We start from the raw sequence: 23102 nt of genomic DNA on the forward strand, positions 1-23102 counted from the left end.
TAATAAGCTCCCAGGAGGTGATGCTGGTGCCCCAGCCACATTTTGAGTAGCAAGATCACAGAGTATATTTTGTAAACTGGTAGATTACTGATATAGACGTGTTTGGCCAGTATGGTGTTCTAAAAATTAGAAAAACTTCCACAAAAATTCAATTTCCAACTCATCTCAAAAATAAATAAATAAAAGTAAAACTTCAGATGATCTGGCAAAACAGGGCCTGCATTCTGACATGGTAAAATGAGCAGGAGGTGAAAAGAGCTCTGCTCTGGAGTCTACCAGATTTGCCTCTCCCTCTCCTCCCCACCCTCCCTTTTTTTTTTTTTTTTTTTTTTTTTTCATGACCGGCACTCAGCCAGTGAGTGCACCAGTCATTCTTATATAGGATCCGAACCCGCGGCGGGAGCGTTGCGGCGCTCCCAGCGCAGCACTCTACCAAGTGCGCCACGGGCTCGGCCCGCCACCCTCCCTTTTTGACTCAAAGCTAGCTTCATTCATTTACTTCACCTGTCTTTAGCCTAGATGATTGAGCTTATCTTTTGCTTCTACCTAAATACATCAAATTCTGTAACACTCTGCTAAAATGTACATCAAGTCTGTTCCCCCATTAAAGAAGAATTAGTTTATTCACAGGAAGACCTAGCTGCAGTACTTATAGTGAAAGATTGTCTGGGCAGCTGGAGGACAGAAGAAAATAGTAAAAAATTACAAAAAGAAAAAGAGGAGAATAACAAAGAAAAATCTCCCTGCCACTGAGAGGTTATCATAAAATTTGAATCAGGGTACCACTTGAATTGAGAAATTAGTCACATCTTATAAAGCCTAATTCTTAAAACACTTATAAAATGAATAAAACAAGAAATAAACACAAGCAAATAAGTAAAACAAAAGTTCTCATTGATGTTTAAACTTTACACTAATCTGACTTTCTACCACCTTACATAGCTCTAGGACTTCACACTTTACATCCGTCTCAAAAAGTGCTTTCACTTACATTCTCATTTAAGTCTCAAAACAGCCCATTTCACAGACTGAGAAACTCAGACACAGAGAATGAGTGCTGAAGGTGACAGTGTGTTACGGGACAGAGATGGGAACCAGAGGTCTTCTGAACCAAATCCACTGCTCTCGCCACCAAAAAGAGCTACTTTAAGCACAGCACTATTAGAGAGTTTCTATACTACTTGGTCAAAATCCACACAAAAAACTAATTTCCCTCATTTTTCAAGTGATTAACATATAGGATTTAGATCTATAGGAACTTGGGGTTTATGCTTTATGGATTTTATCCATAACTGAAAGGCTGGCCAAACTACGAAATAAACATTTCATTTCAGTCCTGCTGTTATACCCCCATATCTGTGGTGTATTCAAGCATCTGGCTAAGTTTTCTCTATTCAGTGCTACGAAGCAGTCTTCTATATACCTGGTAACACAGCTCAGCCAGTTGAGGAGATTCTCGCACTGCCACCGGGCCTGTTCTCCCCTCTGTTCCTTTCTCCAAGATGTTTAGGATGGCGTGAAGGCAAGTTCGAGGGCAGCCTAACACTCCTACATGAAACCAAAAGGAAATTCAGCTTTTCTTTTGGAACTGCTGCATTAAAAAACTTAGACTGTCTTTACAAAAGTTAAATTCTGTAAACACATGCTCTCCTGTAAACACTCATTCAAGTACTTATATAGAAGACTGATAAATGCTAATTCTTTAAGGCTCAGTTTGTCCAGTCTTAATCTAAGTCCCAAACACTGACCCATCACACTACCTTTCATATGTTATTTCTCTCTTTCAATGAATTATCCTATGAGCCCAGAATTCAATAAATGGACACTTAGAGTACACAAATACATATGGAAAGAAATAAATGCCTATGTGTCTCATGGCTATACCTGGATCTTGTAAGTTTGTGGTACTGACAGGTTTCTTCAACTCAAAGCCCAATAGGTAGAGAGCAAGATTGGGGGGATTGCATTCCAGAGAGGTGATGAGAAGATTCAAGATGTGGATTCTTGTTTCCTGACGGATTACAGCTAATTTCTTCTCAAGTTCTGATCCTTAATGTGGAAGTCACAACAATGTAAAGTGAACATAAGGCAAATTTAAAATTATAAAACACGTATTCCTAACCTCCATGTTCCTTCAGTTTCAGTTTACCTGATTAGCCATTACACTGGTTTCAGAATTATTTTAAGAGGACTCCTAAAGGCCTTATACTTTTATTCTAGCAAATTCTCAATTTCTCTTATATCACCACTAGTTAACAGTTTTGAGATTTTTCTTCATATTAAGTATACATACAAAGCAAACAAATATACATGTTAATTAATCTAAGGCATACCCTCTTCTAGACGTACAAATTCTTCTGTATCTTCACTGTCCAAACACTCCACAAATCCAGTCATCAGCTTCTGACTAACACTCTAAAGTCGTATAAAGATAGAAAAATAACAAATTATAAAAAATGTCTAAGTATTAGAAAAACTATGACAACTATGATACACATTTCTAAACATTTGTCTGTAAATAAAAAAGGCAAATCTACTCTAAGTATTTAGGTTTTAGTTATGTTTTTAATTAATAGAAAACTCAGTTCCTTAAATTGCCATAAGTTAGCTGTCTATAGAAATAAAGAAACAGAAATCTAAAAATTTACTGGTTTCAAAACTTGCTTCCTTAATTTTCCTTCCCAAAGAATCAAACCAGTTTTTTAATAACAACATTAAATTGCTGTTTCTTGAGCCTCATTATATCCTCAATGTTATGAGATCTTAACTAAAATATAAAATAAAATTCTCATCTTCACTCTTTAGATATACATTACTTATCACCAACACATTTCTGGGCTGATTTTTCCTTTAGAAATCTAGCAGGACATTAAAGTCAGCAATAATAATTCACACTAAAATGAATGTCAACAAACCAAAAATCTTCAAGATCCCCTGGTTATCACATGGTTTCATAACCTCATCCAAAAGCTACAGATTACACACACATACTTATTATAAATAATGAATCTCAACATGGATGATTCCACCACTCCAGAGGGCACTTAGAAATAAATGGGATCATTTTGAGTCATCACAACTAGAGGTTACTACTGACAGATAGTGGCAGGGGACCAGGGATGACAAAGGTCCTACAAGGTAAGGAACAATTACATACAAAGTGAAGATCTATCCCATCCAACATGCCAGAAGAGTCCCTGTTTCAAAACACTGTTTGCTGGGGCTGGCCCATGGCTCACTTGGGAGAGTGTGGTGCTGATAACACCAAGGCCACGGGTCCTGATCCCTATATAGGGATGGCCAGTTTGCTCACTTGGGAGAACATGGTGCTGACAGCACCAAGTCAAGGGTTAAGATCCCCTTTCCGGTCATCTTTAAAAAACAAAAAACAAAAAAAACACTGTTCAGGAGTATACAATAAAATCCTTCAATTAGCTAAATCAGTGATTTCCAACACAAAGATACAATGGGATAAAGGTTTATAAACAAGAAAAAAAAAAAAGCAGATTCCCCAATCGTAGCTATACAGTGAATACAAATAGAACTACTATAAATTGAATAAAAAGAGGAACACCTAAAAACACTCTACAATGTAACATGAAATGAAGTCACACAGATGTGAACCACCAGAAATCCAGAGAAACAGAATACAGGCAACTGACAGAGTCTGGGAACAGAAAACAAACAGTAGTTGCAGCTAGAAACCTAATCACTTTACACGTTTAGAGTAAAAGCCGTCACCCATCCTATATAAATATTAATGTACATGAAACTCTTAAGAGAATTTTTCTACAAACAAGAATACAATTCCTCCACAGACACTGAGACTTCCATATTTACTAAGAATGCACAAAAAAATAACAGCAACAACAAAATCGATTACCTGTTCATGTGTGAAATCTCCAACCAATTTTATCTGAATGTTGGAGTTGCAAGAGATACAGCAGAGGATCTTGGCACTTTCAAAAGCCAATTCTGGATTAGTATTGCCATGATACAGGTATCTGTAAAACAAGAAAACGTTTGAGAAACAATGTGATAAAACTTTTGGCTTCTCACTATTCATAATGAAAAAAATTTAGAACCAGGGCTCCCCCTTATCCATATAGAAATTCTGGGTAAATTAGAAAAGGTGTCCCCTTCTAGCTAGATGCCACCTATTAAAGAGTTGAATCATGTCCTTCCAAAATTCATATGTTGAAGCCCTCTACCCACAGTGACCTTATTTGGAAATACGGTCTTTGCATATGTAGTCAATCAAGTTAAGATGAGGTCATTAAGGAGAGCCCTAATACAATAAGACTAATGTCCTTACAAAAAGGAGAAATTTGCACAAAGACATACACACAGGGAGATCACCAGGTGAAACTGAAGGCAGAGATCAGGTGATGAGTCTATAAGCCATGGAACGCCAAGCCACCAGAAAGCTAAAATATATGCAACGAAAATTTTGATTCCTATCCAGCCCTATCTTCTAAACACCCAGTTTCCCTACAGGAGACAGACAATATTATACCATGTTAGACTTATAAATTTTTAGGACATAGAATAAATAAGGAGGAAGAAAAGAAATTGTAAAGTTCAGAGTAATTAAAATCAGAGGAGCTAGAGAAGGTAAGATTAAAATGAGCCTCCCCCCCCCCGCCAAAAAAAAAAGTCATGCATTAGTTATCTGACCAGATTTGGCAATCAAAGCTAGAACGTCCAACTGATTCATTTCATTATTTCTCTGTCTACGAATGTAACTTACCTGGCAATGTTTACCACATTATCTGCCTTCTTAGTTCTGGGATTAATTCCCTGTAATAGCTGTTCTAAAGGAGAGACTATCAGAGCCAGTTGACTCTCTCTTAGAAGATCCATAAAGAGATTTTCCTTTTGCAGAGTAAGATTGAGAAGTGCAAGGCAATGCTGTACTGCTTTCTCCAGGTGTTTCTTCCCTATAAACCAAAAACGAAGTTAGAAAGTTCTAAATGAATCTTAGGAACGCCCCAGTCAATTCTCAGAAAAACAAAATAAAGGACAACTTTTACATCCAAAAGGCGCTCATTTTTTCAAACTTTAGCAGAAACGTCACAAAACCGTTCACCTATGCAAATCATGGTTATTTTTGTGATCTAGATTACTTTTATAGAATGGCTTCTCAATTCATTTCTCCTTTATCTTTTTCCCTGATTATTTAGAGCAATTATTCTCAGACTTGGGTGATTTGGCACCAGAATACATTTGACAATGTCATAATTTGGTAGTCATAACTGGGGAAGAGCTGTCGGCATCTAGTGGATGCCTACAACGCACAGGACAACACCCACAACAAAGAATTACTTGGCCCAAACTGTCAATGGCGCCGAGTTTGAGAAACTCTAATTTAGAGTAAGACGTAACCACTGTGGAAAATAAAGAAGCAGAAAATATAAACTAGAACCACTTATAATCCCACTGTTCAAATTCAAAATTTTGGCCTAATTCTTCCCATGGTTTCTTATCTGTGTATTCTGATTACACAGCTATAATACATATGTTTAGAATCTGTCTTTCTAATTTAGATCGTAGCCACATCAAGTAGAGGCAATGTCGCACAGTGGTAAAAAGCATGGGATCTGGATCCAAACTGCCTAGATTCAAATCCCAGCTCTGATACTTAGTGGGGCAAGTCAGTGTAACCTCTTTGTGTGTCAGTTCCCTTATTTACTAAATGGAAATAATGAGATTCACCACATAGGGGTTTAATACAGATTAAATGAGTGAATATACATAATGTGCTCTTAAAAGAGCCAAATGCTTACGAGTGCTCAAAAAATAATAATTAGTGGTAATAGTATTATTAAATAAAATTTATTGAATACTATGTATCAGGAACTACAGTAAGTGCTTTTACAAATATGGTGGAAACAAAACAAGAAGTACTTGAGATTTAAAGTTAGGCATGCTAAAGTTGTTAAAGTGATAGAAAGATTATTTTACCTACAAAAGACCCTGCAATAAAACAGTTACAGTGAATCTCTGTACTTAAGCCTATTTTCACTTAAAATACACTCTCATTTAAATTACTTACTGTAGATACACATAGAATCTTACAGTGAAAAAGAACTTCAGAGATCATCTACTTCATATTCTCATTTTACAAAAGATGAAAATATCAAAACCATTTTCAAGACATAAAGACTTTCAGGCACATACCAGGAAAGGGGGCATAGGTATCAAGCTGCTTAACTCCTTCTTCCAGTAAACTAAGAGCAAGCTCCAACATCGGTGACTCATTGAGAAGATGATACATCAAATTAAATCCAGGTGGCTTATAGGCTATGATTTCTTCTCCTAAACAGAACATAACATAGTCCAAGAGATAGTAAGTTAGTATTTTTGTCACACCCTTGATTTTTATAAAATATATGAGATTGTAGGGATGGCCAGTTAGTTCACTTGGGAGAGCGTGGTGCTGACACCACCAAGTCAAGGGTTAAGATCCCCTTACCGGCTATCTTAAAAAAAAAAAAAAAAAAATATGAGATTGTAAATTAAACGGCATCTAAGCAGATGAAGGAAAGTTGCAATTTAGAGACAGTGACAGAACCTGTACAGAGTAGTAATTCCCATAAGGGCTTATCTGCGCATAATAGTCAGTCACCTATTACATTTTAACTCATTACAGAATGTGCAATTCTTGATCTCCCATTCAGTAAACTTTCATTTTATTTTCTCTTGAACAGAACAATTAAAACAATGAAACAAAAGTTTAAATTCTAATTTATCAATATAAATAATTTTAACTTATATATAATATATAACTTATAAACTATAAATAGCTTTATAAATACCTGACATCTCATTTGAAAGTGACAAAATTAAATTACCTTGTAGTTCCACAAACTGGTCTACAAAGTCTTCAAGTTGAGGTTCATAATCTCTGAGCAGTTTATAAAACACCTCCAAAACAACCTCAGCAACTTCCCACTATAGAAAGGCACAAATATTTCAATAATAATAAAACAGTGCAAGATGGTAACCTTCCCAGACTTTTCATTTCTCCTACTTCTTTCTCTAGAAAATGAGTGAAGTTCCTTGTCTACCTTATTAATTTATGCTAAGCAATACAGAAATCTCAATTTATTTTGCTTTATTTTGCTGAAGGAAAATGGATTGGCTCATTTTCAAGGGAGAATATTTTTTAAAGCATTACTCTTAAAGAAACATTTCTATAGTAGATGTTTGGACTTCATTAACAAATGAACCCCCTAAGACCATAAAGTTTGGCATTAAACATGCTAGAAGTCAAGCCCAGATATTCTAATTCTTAGACCAGGATTCCATCCACGGCCATAATCAAAGAAATTAAGAGGACACACAATCACTGGTAAGCTCCAAAAACCCCATTATCACCTCCTTTTTACAAATGTACTTAAAAGCTATGTACCAATATGGAAAAATACTTATGCCAAAGAAAAAATATATGCAACTGCACAGACAGTTAAATTAAAACTTGGTTTAAAAACTATTGTATAGAATTTTAAGACTAGGTTTGATCACTGTAGACAGGGTGGTTTTTAAAATTGTTATTTTAAAATCATTATTTCCTCTGCACATAATTTTATCAAGGCTGAGATTGGGAATGGAACTGCAGGGTGACTTATTATTATTATTTTTAAATTATTTGCTCTTTTGTGTTTTCCAAAATTTTAAAGAAAAATTTATTTAAATAAAAAAGGCAAATTACCGCAAAATAATGACTCTTAGAATTGAAAAATATATACACTGCCTCTAACACTATTTGTTATTTGTCTCAATCCAAAGCACTGTTTTTGTGAATAGCTAGTGTCCTAAAATATAATTATATAATAAGTTAACCCTCAAGAATATTTTCAAGTAAAATAAATTCACAAAACTGAGGGAAAATTTTTTAGGGTAAATATGTTGGGGTGAAACTGAAATCAACGGCAGCCAGGGAAATAGTAGCACTTGAAGTGTAGCTATGCATGGGTGAAAAGTAGTAACATCTGGAAAAAAACGTGGCTAACTGAATCTCTAAACACTTAGGTCAAAATGACCTTTTTAAGAAAATGCATATAAGACATTTAAAACAAATTTAAAAAATTGTCAGAATGCTTTGTTGAAGAGATGGCAATTACTGGCATCCATTATTCATCTGAAACAACTTTTATTAATGAGGTATAGTTGCTGTTATTGTTTCATACAATCAGGAAACATATGTTAACAAGGTTGTTCTAGAGTTTAAAAAAAATGGTACACCCCTCTCAGTGTTTATTTTTACTATATGGGAAGCAAAATTACAAAGCAGTTGACAAAAAATGAACTTCAGTTATTTGTGACTAAATATTAGAGACAGGCTATGTCCAATGATAGGGCAATGAATAAATAAGCTACACTAGATACAAGTAATGGATATCATGCAGTCACTAAAAAAACTATTTTCAAAGAATCTTTAATGACACAAAAAAATCCTCATAATGCTAAGGGGCAAAAAAGAAATACCAAGTAATATAACTAATTATCCCAAATGTTATTTACATATACATGCATAGAAAAAAGTACTAGTAGTTATCCTTCCTTTAGCAACAGCACTAAGGGTGATATAATTTCCTTTTATATTTTTTCTATATTTTCCTAATTGTCCCAAATTAGCATGAACTAAATTATTTTTGTAATCATTAATATGACAACAAAAAAGCCCAACGGGTTCAAAAACAGCAAACTATAAAAATAAAGTAGAAATGTTCCTATAAGATATATCCAAGGATATTCTGTGAAGTAATAAACAGTATTATAAACTAAAGTGAATTACATCAGAACCTGAAGAATCTCTTACATAGCTTAGTGGTTATGAGCTTGGATCTGGAATCAGAGTCCTAGGTTCAAATCCTTGTCCTGGACCTTAGGCAAGTTCCTTAACCTTGCTAAGCCTCCATCTGTAAAATGGGAATATTAATAGTACCTGCCTCATTGTAATATTGGAATTACATAAGATCATATATATGATAAGCTCAGTGCTCAGTGTCTTGCAACCAGAGCAAATATGTGCATAAACATCAGAGCTCCCTCAGCCTGCATCCGTGGATAATGGATCATAATACTCTTTCCCACTAAGCCAACACTCCACAAACCAGAAGAAGTACTAATCAACAGAAATTGGTGCACAAGTTTAAACTTATTTCAATTTCTAACCTAAGTCATCCCAATAAGGCACAGTAGTGTATTTCTAACAAAGGTGTGACATTTTTGGTTCAATTTTAGTCAAAATTTGTTTAATTAAGGGTGTGTATGACTATAAACTCATATCAATTAAATTACTAATCACTAAAATGTCAGTGCTTTGGTTTTAATGCCCAAATTTACTTCTTAATGCACATTGATTAATTAGACCATAGACATTTCAGAATTAAGACTACGAATTTTGCTAACTTTCAAAAGCTAAAATGAACTTATAGCACCTTATACCTTTCATAAAAGAAAAAGCAGCAGTAAATGAATACAGAGAAAAAGACTTTTTCTGACATAACCTTTTCAGCTGCTCTCCGGTAAGCTCTTGTATGGAATCGGAGAAACACAGAATCTCTAAGGAACTGCAAATAAGGGTCAAAGCCAGGGGGCCGCAGTCCAGCGCCCAAATTAGAAGGAAATGAGCTCTCCACCAAGGTACTGATAAGCTGGCAAAAGGCCCGTGTCAATGGGTATTCTTCACACCGGGATTCTATTTCATTCAGTTCAACCTTCCAAAGAAAAATAAAGAAAATTTGATAATTTAAAACTAACTGCTATGAAGTGCACAGCATCTTGTAGACATTAACTCATAAATAGTGCTATATCACACCAAAAGACACATAACAGATACTACCATTTTTCATTTAGGAAAAGACACAAAAGTATTATATGAATCTAGACTGGTCAGATGAAAGAATTTCAAATTCCTACCTATCATCCCCAACTTTGAATTAAAAATAGAAATCCTAAATGTTTCTTTTAAAAAGAGGGAAAGTAGAGAGACAAGAAAAGAAACTAAAACAAATTCTCACTTCAGGTTGACTCAAGTAACCTAATTAAATTGAGTTCAAAGCAAGAACTTTCAGTTTGTATGGCTGTCATGTAATAACCTTTTCCAACTCTGAAATATTAAATATTTTCATTCCTTTCCGTAAAAGTTTCACCTCCATTTAAAATACTGATCAGAGAAACTTTCAAATGAAAATTCATTAATTAAAAATTATAGAAACTTAATAGGATAACAATTTTTAGTCTTTTTATCATTATATACATGAATGAATATATCATTTAAACTAACAGGAAAACTTTACCTCAATACCAATAGCTTGCCTCTGGCTTGGAACCCTGACGGTCTGCAGTATCTTAAAATAGTAAGAAGTAGATGTCAGAAGCATTCCTCATTCATCAATGAATAGTAATGGCTTTGAAATGTAATTAATCATCATATACCTCACCCACCATACCCCCACACCCCATAATGTCCATGAGAAATAGCAGTCGAGGAGTCCCTCCCTGATGCGCTTTCATTAGCAATTCTGTCAGGTTCAGGTAGAGCTTTCGATTGTCTGGGGTTCAGAAAACTGGTCATTTCTAAGAGCACACAAGATGTTTTTTCAGCAAATTTCTTCTCAGATATTCTAGGAATGAATCTTAAAAAAGATTTACAGGATGAAATCTCACCAGTGTTGAAGACACTGGTCTGCTTACAACCAACCAGCCCTACTGTTGGCACCAAGAAAACTTATTAACAGTAGGTTTCCTGAAGGGGGCAGAAGTTTGAGTTAAGATGTAACAGTGTTGCTCTAAGGATAGAAATGTCAAAAAACCCAATCACATTTCACTTCTGGTGTAACAAAGCATGAAGCATGTAGAACACTGATAAGTACTGTGGTACACTTAGGAATCAAAAGCGCAGTATCAATGGTCAGCGAAAAGTGACTCAGCCTCTCAGCAAACACCACCTTCATTACTTTTTGTTTTTATAAAATATCATTAACACCTTCAGGATACATATGATGGAAATTAATCTAGAATATTTTACTGCTTCAAACTGGTTGCTTCTATAAATAATGAGTTACAATCATAGACTCCTTATGTAGTATTATTTCTAAGACAAACACATATTCCACCTAATCATTTTCCATAAAGCACATCCTTACTTTCATTTTTTTACTTTATTACATATAGAATAACTATACTTAATAGAAAAACTTCATAGAGCTTACATTTAGAAAAAAAAAGTTAATAATTCATTGAGACTTCATTATATCACCCAAATATTTCCCCTCCTATGTCAACATAGGTACATTTCCTAAGTGTGCAGAAGTCAAAAATTCCCACTTTTGCCCAAAGTTAAGTTTATGGTCCTGGCAATAAGCCTTCATGACCACCAATAAAAAGTCTTCTGGCTCCTGTTATAATTTCTGTGCAAACTTGGCAAATAGTTGGACCTGCCCTTTGATGGGAAAACAACCCAGTGACCACGTGTAGCTATACAGAGATACTTCACTGTTGTGGTATGGGGCAGGAAGAGCACAGAAAGAAGGAGCAGGGAATAAAAAAACAGACATTGCCCACATTTAATGAGTATAGATGACTTCTGAAGGCTTATATATCAGCCTTGTCTCAAAGACAGAGTTGAACAATTCTGTCCATCTAGTACTATCTTACAAACATTGGAAAAACAAGGTCTTAAGAGAGTTATATGAAGAACCAAACTCCAATGAGCAATGTAGTTATCAACTGATCCAAGAGAAAAATCCAAGCCTATTACTTGCTGTTGCTATGCTTCATCCCCAAACTGTTAACTTTCTAGTTCATGATATACTATTAAGTCTCAATCAGATGCTCTTATTCCTACAGTATTATCAAGCTCACTTTCTAAATTGGAGTACTATAAACAAGGGAGTTCATAATGCTACCTGAGTGTATTCCAATGACTGCCAGAGGGAAGCAGCAATTTCAGGAGATTTTCCAAAAGCTGCTAGTGTCTTCAGTAGCTCTGCTTTTAGAACAGGGGGAATACTGCATTGCAACAGCCCCAGAATCACCACAACAGGGGTCCACTGAGGATGTTCACAGAGTGCCAAACGAGCATTTTCACTCTGACAATTGAACACAAAAAGAACAAGAGACTTTCCGTTTTTCACAGATAACAAAAACGACCTGCAATCATCTAAACTGCTAGCACTATACTGAGTCTTCATAGATTTAATACATACTAAAACAAAGACAAGCTTATCATTTATGCTTGAAGTCTACCAGTGGATCAAATCAGATCACTAGTTCAAAGTAAAAAATGGAAGAGAAAAGGCCTTTGTAAAATTACTTTTGCAGCTCCAAGTATGAAAAATAATACAGAGATTAATGGTCTGTCAGGTCCTGTAAATCTTACCTAGGTACCTTAAATCCTTTCTGGAACAATGTAATATATTATACTGTAATATAATGTATGAATGAACAAATACCTTGTCCTTTTCTGAGAAAAAAAAATGGACATATATGGTATCACTCCATTTTAATTCAATGAGGAAGAATTGCTAACTTGACGTTTTGATGCATAATAACATCAAGCATTATTAGAAAAACCAAAAAGTTAGAAGACACTATTCATATCCTTCTGACAGAATGTCAGACTGACCAACTTAACTTTGCTCTGGTGAGAAATAGAAACAACTAAAAGAGACTTCTGAGATGGGAAATTATGTAATGAAAATAATGTTGGGGGCTGGCCAGTTAGCTCAGTTTGTTAGAGCACAACCTTATAACAGGAAGGTCACAGGTTCAGATCTAACTGCCAAAAAAAAATTGCTGGTGAGCTCCAAAAAAAATAAAAAGAGTTTTTAAAAAAAGGGCTAGCCGGATAGCTCAGTTGGTTAGAGTGCAGACTTATAATATCAAGGTCACAGATTTGGATCTCTATACCGGCTAGACCAAAAACTAATTGAATAAATAATAATACTAATGCTGGTAGTGACAATAAGATGATTTAGGGTAAAGATAGAAAAAAATAATTCAGTAAATAACTTTTTAATTAGAAATATTTATGTATACATACACACACCAACACACACATATATCTCTACATCTATGCTAGGAAAGCCAAGGGGCTGGCCAGTTAGCTCAGCTGGTTACAGCACAGCCTTGTAACAACCAAGGTCAAGTCTTCAGTTTCCTAACCGGCCAGTCTCCAGAAAAAAAAAACAAAAACCAATCGCCTGTGCTAGGAAACCTAGAAGGATGCACATCTAACAACTGATTCTTAGTTGTCCTGACTATTTTCTTTAAGGCTCAGGTTATTATTCTCATACTAAGAATATGCCAGTGAGCAGGGCTACCGTAACTTACACCCACTAGAGGTCAAGAAAACAAAAAGTTTAAGGACAGAACACTATATATGAAGGGTCTTCAAAAAGTTCATGGAAAGATTCGTATTATCTTTTACTTCTACTTTTCCATGAGCTTTTTGAAGTACCCTCATACATGCTAAATTTATCACTCATAGGGCTGGCTGGTTAGCTAAGTTGGTTACAGCACAGCCTTATAACACCAAGGTTATGGGTTCAGATCCCTGTACTGGCCAGCCACCAAAAAAACCAAAAAATAAATAAATTTATCTATTATAAACTTTAAGCATTAAAAAAAGATGTTTAAGCCCCTTAAAGTGCCACTGTGCTAAAATACAAATAAAATTATGCTATTTATGGGTTACTTACCCAAGTAATGATAGTAGATGTGAGCTGTAAAAAAGCAATCAATCCATCTTGCTCCTTCTGGGTGATGCCACGAGAAGGAAGGTGACGGTACTGGACACTATCTGCACTTGGGAGATCCTTCCGGAGGTGTTCATGGTAAAGCATTAAGGAGTGAAAGAAATGTTCCCAGGAAACAGGACTGCCACCTGCTCCCTGAATATTTTCTACTGTAAAGAAAGACAGCACAGAATTTTCTTTTATAGATATCTCGTTATTTGCTTGAAAATGGAGAGAAAATTAATTTAAAACAATATATTTCATTTGCCTTTGTCTTTGCATAAACACAATCTTTGTCCTATGTAAATAGTGTATTGTCTTATCTAGATAAGTACTGTACTGAAAACAGGTTGGAATCCACTGTGAGTTAGAACTCTGTATTAAGTTTTCCTCAGGATTTAGAATGAGGTGTTGCCATGTAAATGTAAAGCTAAATTACTTTGGATGTCAGTTACCCACTTCATGTCCTGGAGAGTTCTCTGTGCTGTTGTTTAACTATACAGTGCTGCTGCTTTTTCCCACAGAATAATTCACAAATGTTGAGCTTAAATTCCTCCCAAGAAAGATAACTACAGTCTAGATTTATAAATCACACTGCTCCATTACAAACCAAGCACTGGGAGCAAAAGCACAGCAAACAAGAGAGGCAAACCTTGACAGAATAGTCAAAACACTGGCTTTGGAGCCAGGCAGATCTCAATTCCAATCACAGCTTCCCAATCACATGTGACCTTACGTAAACTACTTAACTTCTCTAAACCTTAGTTTCTTCATATGTAAAAATGAAAATAATATCTACTAACAAAGAAGATGTTTAATTTCTTTTCCCTTTTGCAGTGTTTTTGGTTTAATCAGGCCTAAGTTTTAAAGTTAAACGAAAGTGGAAGAAGGTCAAGAAAGTGGAAGAAGGTCAAGAGAAAAATTCTTACGTACTGAAATTTCAAAAACAAGTAGTTATGAAGATAAATTAATCAAACTTATATGGTAAGGATATATACTCTTTGTGCACCAGATGTGTTCTTGAAAGTTTATAAATACATCAATTCTGATTTGTTAAATGAACTATATTTTATAATGGGGAATGGCAAAATTCCCCACTGTGAGACCATAATCAAGGCATCACTATGCATAAAGCCACCAGTGTGCCTCTTTCTCTCTATTACTACAATAATTTATACCTCTGGTAGCACCTAGCACAAAATAACCAATATTTTTTAATAGGAAGTGGGATACTAAACTCAACAATGTAACAATAAACTTAAACAACTTCCATATGTTCCTTACCATGACTACTACCATTGACTTTGAGCAGGCTGAAACAATAGTGGGCACACTGGGGCCCACTGGCCAATCCCTGGAGCATTTTCAAATAAGGAATATAAATAGTTGGAGGCAACAGGTCACCCATTTGCCTAACAAACTTTGACAAGACAACCTGAAATAGAGAAAAACAAATAGTTTATATAAAGTATATCTTAACTTTAAGGCAATATGAACTAGATAAGACTACATATGAACTAAAACTAAATAAGTGCTCTGATTTAACCCTTGCAAAAGACAAAATGAACTGGTATTCGAATTATGAAAAATTGTTTTATCAAGCATGTCATTAGCAATTTAACAAAATTATAGAATAATATCTCTGTGAACATAAAGTACATTTTTAAAAACATCTCAATGTCACAAAATATAACCATAAATAAATATTAATATGTAAAACAGCAGAAGAAATTTACTCATCCAAAATTAACCAACCAGCAAATTCAAAAGTATACTGAGAAAGGGCCGGCCCGTGGCTCACTTGGGAGAATGTGGTGCTGATAACACCAAGGCCACAAGTTCGGATCCCTATATAGGGATGGCCGGTTAGCTCACTTGGGAGAGCGTGGTGCTGACAACACCAAGTCAAGGGTTAAGATCCCCTTACCGGTCATCTTGGGGGGCGGGGGGGGAGTATATTGAGAGAACCCAGAATTCCTAAATCCAGTCAAATCAGTATTTTGACCTAAGAACCTGAAATCATTTTTGATAGTAACATAAACATACTGTTTTGTGTTCCCACCTATACCACATTCCTACATTCCTATTCTTTAAGTCCACTGCATAGTTTTCCTTTTTAGTTGCTTATGCCTCAAATCTGTTATCAACCATGAAAATATTATTCAGACTCATAAGTTGGAACTCAGAATTGAAAATGTTACAGATCTCTGCAAATTATTGTTAAATCTGTTAGGTTTAACAATGGTTTTATGATGATGTAGGAAGTTATCCTTACTTTTAAGAGAGATATACTTACTTAACCACTGAGTAGTAAAATGTCATGTTGCCTATAATTTACTTTAAAATACCCTAAGCAAAATAAAAGTAGTAAAAACAATAGTAGCAGATAAAGCAAACATGGCAAGACATTAAGATGTGAAATTAGGACTGGCTGGTTGCTCAGTTGGTTAGAATGCATAACACCAAGGTCAAGGGTTTAGATCCCGATACCGGCCAGCAGCCAAAAAAAAGAAGGTGTGAAAATAAGATGTTAGATGCCCATTATAATTATTCTCCTTTCTATATGTTTCAAATTTTTCATGATAGATTTTTTTATAAACCTTTACAATTTTTTAATAAATCCTTTTCCAAACTTTTTTTTTAATGTAAGAAATTTTTTAAAAAGGGGAATCTGATCCTTGACTCCAGAAAAAATGAAAAGTATACAGCAGGAAAGCTACCTGAACAGAAATTTCATATCAACACTGATATGGCAATCCATCGTAATTCACTTCTGCACTTCATACTTTAGTTAATAAGGATTTTCGCCTACATTATCTACAGACTTATAGGCATTCTGTCATCAGTTAAAACTTCTAATCCTTTTTCTTATACCTCTCCTATCTTCCTTTCTTATGTCTTAATACATATAAGAATTATGTAGGGCCGGCCCGTGGCTCACTCGGGAGAGTGTGGTGCTGATAACACCAAGGCCACGGGTTAGGATCCCATATAGGGATGGCCGGTTAGCTCACTGGGTGAGCATGGTGCTGACGACATATAAGAATTATGTATATGTGTTATGGTCATGCCTATAGAGGACAGACAGACTGAAATACTAATAAAATTCAAATAAGTCGTAGACAGCTTTCTGCCTCTAATGATTCAACACATATCTAGTATCTAATAAAGAGCTGACTCCATAAACTCCAAAATCATCAGAAGTTAAATTTAAGAATTTCAAATTTTCTTAAATAAAAGTGAAAAGTATAAATTTCTAAAGAAAACACTAGTGGTCATTTGTGTTAACAGGAATAACATCAGAAAGTAACATCTTTCACATTTTCAAGACTCCAAATTACCACCCCAGAGTATAAAAAGAGAAAACCTGAAGACTCACCTGGCGCTGAGGGGGTCGCTGATGAGCCACTCCAAGATAAGAACCCACGATAGTGGGAGTCTGAAGAGGTTCTGAAGGACACCAATACTCTAGAGCAAGCTCCAAATGAAAAGGGTTCTTTTTATATAGCTCACCAATCTGCAAAGAATAAGCAAAGACTGTGGGGAAATGCAATATTCAAAAATTACTTTAAATTAAAAAGTATATTTGTACTAAATTCATTTCTGGATTTAAGGTATTAGACCTGAAATTCTCTAAAGTTAGGGAAAAAATAATGGAAGAAGGGAGAGATGATAAGCTTTCCAATATAATGGCTTACCAAGAGCATTAAGTGTTCGAGATCCCTTCTAAGTGAAATGGGGGGTTCATTACCCATCTGCATACTCATGTGAATCATTCGAGCATCTTCATCTGCCCGATTCCTCAGCTGTTTCACCTATTAAATTTATTAGATATGGTTTAATATGTAAACTTATTATATATGGGTTAATAATGAAATCAGGAAATTAGGCAACTGTCTTAAAGTAATTACATACAAGAAAAACTTTGTTTCAATACCTATTCCACTTTAGTGACATAAAGAAATATGCGAAGAATTTTACTGCACCATTACAGTCTGTAATTTATAATATCTTAAAACTTCAATGCGTTTTCCACTATAGATAGAGACACTGAGTTTAACCACTGTGCTTCTCAATGAGGATATTACTAACATTTTGGGCGGAACATTTCTTCACTGGGTTGGATTACCCTAAACATTGCAGGACATTTAGCATCCCTGGAACTACCTACTAATTACCTATAACAACACTACAGTCATTGTAACAAGCAAAACAGACACCCTGCTCATTTCCTAAACACACCCCGAAGAATATTACAGCCCTGGTTGAAAACCACTGCCTTATAACATCTGTGGGAACCAAATGCCAACAGAAATAAGAAACTACTTCTCTCTTAAAAAAAAAAAATCACAGTAAGACAAATCCACAATTATATTTGGACATTTCAGCACTTCTCTCTCAATAGTCAATAGAACAAGTACCCAGAAAAATAGTAAGGATACGAAAGACTAGAACAACAGTATTTACCAACTTGACCTAATTGACATTTATAGAAACTCCACAGAACAGCAGTAGAATATATGTTACTTTCAGTTTTAAATAGAACATTTACCATGATAGGCCATATTCTGAGCCATAAAACAAACCTCAACAAATTTAACATAATTGAAATCCTATAAAGTACGTTCTCTGACCACAAAAGAATTAAACTGGAAACCAGTGACAGAGATATCTGGAAGTCCCTCAGATGTTTGGAAATTAAGCAACACACTTCTAAATAAGCCACTGATCAAAGAAGTCCCAAGGAAAATTAGAAAATATACTAATCAAAAAAGAAAACACAACATATCAAAATTTGTATGGCACAATTAAAGCAGTGATTAGTGGTAAATTTATAACATTACATTCTTTTATTAGGAAAAAGAAAGGTTTCAAATTGATAATCTAAGCTTCACCTTAAGAATCTTAAAATGATAAAGGCAAATTAAACCCAAAGCAAAAGGAAGAAGATAATAAAGATAAGAGCAGAAATCAATAACTGTGAAACAAATTGTAAGAAAATCAATGAAGCCAAAAGCTGATTCATTGGAAAGAGCAGTAAGATTGATAAACCCCTAAGCAGGTTAATCGAGAACAAAGGGAGAAGACACAAATTACCAATATTAGGAATTAAAGAGGAAACATCCAAAACATCCACTACAGATCCTATAGAGATAAAGTATAATGCAGGAATATTAGGAATAACTTTAAGTTTGCCAATCAATTTGATAATCTGAATGAACGAACAAATTTGCTGACAGACCAAACTACCAAAGCTCATTCAAAAAGAAACAGATAACCTGAACAGTCCTGTATCTATTAAGGAGATTTGTGTATCCCAGAACTGTGTAAATAAACTTGTCATTTACCTTATCCAAGCCATTTATGATTTGTCTGTCCAAATCCCTCTCAGCCTTCATCTTTCCAGATGATCACTATCTCTCCATAATCAAAGTCTCATCTGGGCTACTAATTAGGAAAATTTTTAAGCCTTAATCTTTCAAAGGGTTCATTTCCACAAATACAAAATGAAAAGATTAGCAGGCTTCTTCCTATTACAAAATTCTCTGATGTTAACCTATCAAGTCCTTCAAGTTTGCTGAGGTCTCAAATTATCTTTTAAGTATATCTTGACTATTCTAGTCCTAAGCGAGCTATCCTTAGCCTGAAGAAATCCACTGTAATTTACTATTTATCCCTTTCAATTACTACTATTACTATCTATATTTTTCTCTGTATATAACTTATCCAACTAGATTCTAAACTCTATGCTGGCAGGAAACATCTCCTGCTTATTTGTCTTCTTCACAACACCTAGCATAGTACCTGAAACACATGAAAAACTCAGTAAATACTTGATTCATTAGATATGAATAATCACTTCACTTCTTGATTGTTGCTATTCTGGGTACTTTTTCCATTTGCCTTATGTTTTTCAGGAGGTATGGTATCAGAACTGCAAAATATGTCACAAGTGTAGACCATTCAGGGTTTTTTTTGAACACACACACAATAAATGTGATTTTATAATATATGCACAAAAAAGGTGGCTTTCTCTCTCATTTACTTCCTGCCACCATTTTTATGGCTTCTTTGGCACAAAAGGGCACACAGAGCATACGCTACAAAGGAGTGAAATGGCTAAGAATACTTTTTTGGATCACAATTACAGCTTGAACCATCTATTCAAAAGTAGCTTTTGCACTGCAATTTCTTAAATACATTACCTATATCCATGCTGAAGTCCATTTATACACCACAATTAAGAGTCTAAACAATTATCTAATAAACAAGATTTTCCACGATGCCTCTTGTAAATTATGTATAAAAGTATTAAATAAGGCAACCTTGGCACTGATCCCTAGGGTACCATAGGGTTAATAATTTTCTACCTGTGGAAACATTTTCGTTTACTTATTACTTTTCTCATTATAAACCATTCTCAATGTCAAATATTTCTCCTACTGACTGATTCTCAGGCTTATATAATTAACAGGGCTTATATAATTTCATTTTCATGAGTCACAAACTGATTTACAAACTGTAACATAACTACTGTCAAATTTTAGTTTATACAAATAGATTTAATTAGTTTCCAAAACACAAAGCTAGATAATCAATCACTTTTAAATTATTTTATAAAATTCTTCTACTATTTTTACTAATCCAACATTATTACACTTACCTTCATTGGCATAAGTGCAAGGAAATCAGTGATGAGATTATGGATTCTACGAATATAAAACTCCTCCTGATAGAAGTTTTCTGACACCACTACAGATTCAGTGAGGAATAGGAAAACATTGTCAGCAATTGCGAGCTCTGCCATTGCTTCATCTGCTTCTGTGAATTCAGCCAGAGCTAGAAATGTATTTAGAAAAACAGTACATGGAGAAAAAGCCATTAACTCAGACTCTATCTCACAATACTCAAAATTCAGACATCTTCCCAACCTTCTACCATGTGCTACACACAAAATGAGACTATGGATAACTATAATTGACTTTACATAAACCCCAAAGAACTACTGAAAAAGTACACTAGAAAACACATGCTCTTCCTAATGGTATCACGAGAAATGAAAATTATTTTAGAGAGGTGTGATGTAACAGATATAATTAGGGAGCTATTATCTGAACATTAACATATTAAAATGATACTAAAGCTTTAATCCCAATAAAATCTCATGGATCATTCAATAAAGGTCTTCGCAGCCAACAAGTGAACATGATCATTTAAGTAACTCTACTAATTTGGTAACCAAGTAGCTAAAATTGAAAAACTAAATGTTAACTTGATAAACTGGTCTATTTGTAATTTTTTAAATGTTTTATTTGGAAAATTTCAAACAGATATCTAAAAATAGACAGACTAATACAATGAACCTCCACATACCAATCACCTCATTTCAATATTACCAATTTATAGTCAATCTTATTTCATCTATATCTTCCCCCTCTTCACCCATATTACATTGGAGCAACGTCCATACAATTTAACATTTTATCCAAGTATTTCAGTACAACTCAAAAAGATATTTAAAAAATAAAAGTAAACAATGTACATATACAATACCATTATCATTTCTTAAAAAGTAATTCTTCAATGTCAAATATCCAGACAGTGGTCAGATTTACAATTGTCTCATAAATATCATGAAAGGTTTTGGTTTTGTTTCTCATCTTTTGTGTAGTCTCTTTGAATCAGGATCCAAATAAGGTCTACACACTGCAATTAACTGATACATCTGCAGGTTCCCCATATATCTTTTTTATTTTTCCTTTGCCCTTTATTTGCTGAAGAAACTGGGTCTTTTATCCTGTAGAGTTTTCCACAATGTGATTTGGCATTGCATCCCAGCGGGATAAGTTATCCTCTTTCTTATGTATACGCTGAAGATTTGTAGTTTGATCTAGAGACTTGATCTGACTTAAATTCAATTTTTGTTAAGAGTATGTCATAGGTGGTATTATGTCCATCAATCAAGAAACACTGCTGATTACTTCTAAATTTTAAGTATAAAATAGCTACATAATTTGTGACAATATGGCTTTGGAAAAGAACTGCTATATAGCTAATTCAGCTTGACTGTCATATAGACACCAAATACATGATTTGCTACTGAAAGTACATTTTTAATGCGTTGAAAAGGGTCCGGAATAGATATAACCCAGGATAGCCTCAGCAAGGAAAAAACGTTGGTTTGTGTTTTTTTTCCATTTTTCTTTTGGTTTATGTTATGTTTGGTATTTCGTTTTGGGGGGATTTTTTGGATTTTAAAGTGTACTTTATTTGTTACTATAACATTCTTTTTTTAAACTGATCAATCGTAAGCATGCAAAAAGTTCTCTGAATGGAACTGCTTCTACAGCACCTTGTCTGTCCATGGTAAATTATAAAGGTCATTCAATTTGGAGTTCTTTCCTTTTTCTTACAGCATTTCTAAGCAGTGTGTATGACACAAACTACGGAGGTAGGGAAAACCATCTTTAAAAATTATCTTCTTAATTGTACAGAATTTCTGAAAAGAAAACTGACAAAATGCTAAACCATGCCTTTGATAAGTTCCAAAGAACCACAGATCCATCACTTCCTATTTGAAGAATTAATCCCCTGGAGTGTTCTAGCCTTTATAGGGCACTTGATAACAAGATACACCAGGACTCTGAACAACTGCACTGAGAAAGCCTTCTACCACTCTCATTTGCCTATTCTTTGGACCACCCAGTCCTGCTGGCAGAGATGGCAGCAACTGTTCTGTTTCATCCACAGGGACATGCAGCAGTTGTGGAAGGAATGATTACATTCTCCCCAGACCACAACACAATCCTCTTATTTGTTTTCAGCTTGATATCTAAGACAAGCATCCATCACCCAGACCCTGCGGATGGCACACGTATTGCACTCCATGTCCCAGCTCCACGTGGCCACAGCATTCTACTTCTTAAAAGAGAACATTTTGTCACCCCCTGATTCGGAGGCAGTGCTCCCGGAGTGAGAGGTGTTTTGTATTTTGAAATAAAGTTGGCATACCTACCCACAGCATACAAACTCCTTGAGAATAAAATATTTTCTTAATCTTTATTATAACTTATAATATTAATAAAATTACTAATTAAACATTATTAATAATAACTAATTCCAAACCTTCACTTAAACTTGGAAAAACTGAAATTAAAATTACAACATAATTAACTCAAAAACTACTTCTTGAGGACTACTTATTTAGGTAATAAAGCATCATTAATATCTTAAGTAAATTGAGTTTAAATGCTTAAAAACGGTACGCTAAAATTTGGTAAAGTTTAGTGAAATTGCAAACATGCTTTTTATAAAATAAGAATGTAATAAACACGTTTGGTTATTTTTGAGAAA

The 23102-nt window shown here is 34.6% G+C and overlaps 1 protein-coding gene across 1 annotated transcript in view; it reads right to left on the reverse strand.

Moving 5' to 3' along the window:
- NUP205 (nucleoporin 205) overlaps positions 1–23102 on the reverse strand; it is an 82614-nt gene that overhangs the window by 33046 nt on the left and 26466 nt on the right. The window contains exons 8-22 of the mRNA XM_063100248.1: positions 20413–20588; positions 17447–17563; positions 17128–17265; positions 15033–15183; positions 13713–13918; positions 11919–12101; positions 10308–10358; positions 9516–9725; positions 6855–6954; positions 6181–6318; positions 4751–4940; positions 3884–4004; positions 2334–2415; positions 1885–2049; positions 1424–1548 (exon numbers count right to left, since the gene is read on the reverse strand). Coding sequence (XP_062956318.1) covers positions 1424–1548; positions 1885–2049; positions 2334–2415; positions 3884–4004; positions 4751–4940; positions 6181–6318; positions 6855–6954; positions 9516–9725; positions 10308–10358; positions 11919–12101; positions 13713–13918; positions 15033–15183; positions 17128–17265; positions 17447–17563; positions 20413–20588 — 2153 coding nt within the window. The remainder of the gene's footprint in view (positions 1–1423; positions 1549–1884; positions 2050–2333; positions 2416–3883; positions 4005–4750; positions 4941–6180; positions 6319–6854; positions 6955–9515; positions 9726–10307; positions 10359–11918; positions 12102–13712; positions 13919–15032; positions 15184–17127; positions 17266–17446; positions 17564–20412; positions 20589–23102) is intronic.

Source organism: Cynocephalus volans, chromosome 6, assembly GCF_027409185.1.
Source record: "Cynocephalus volans isolate mCynVol1 chromosome 6, mCynVol1.pri, whole genome shotgun sequence".
Classification (NCBI taxonomy): Eukaryota; Metazoa; Chordata; class Mammalia; order Dermoptera; family Cynocephalidae; genus Cynocephalus; species Cynocephalus volans.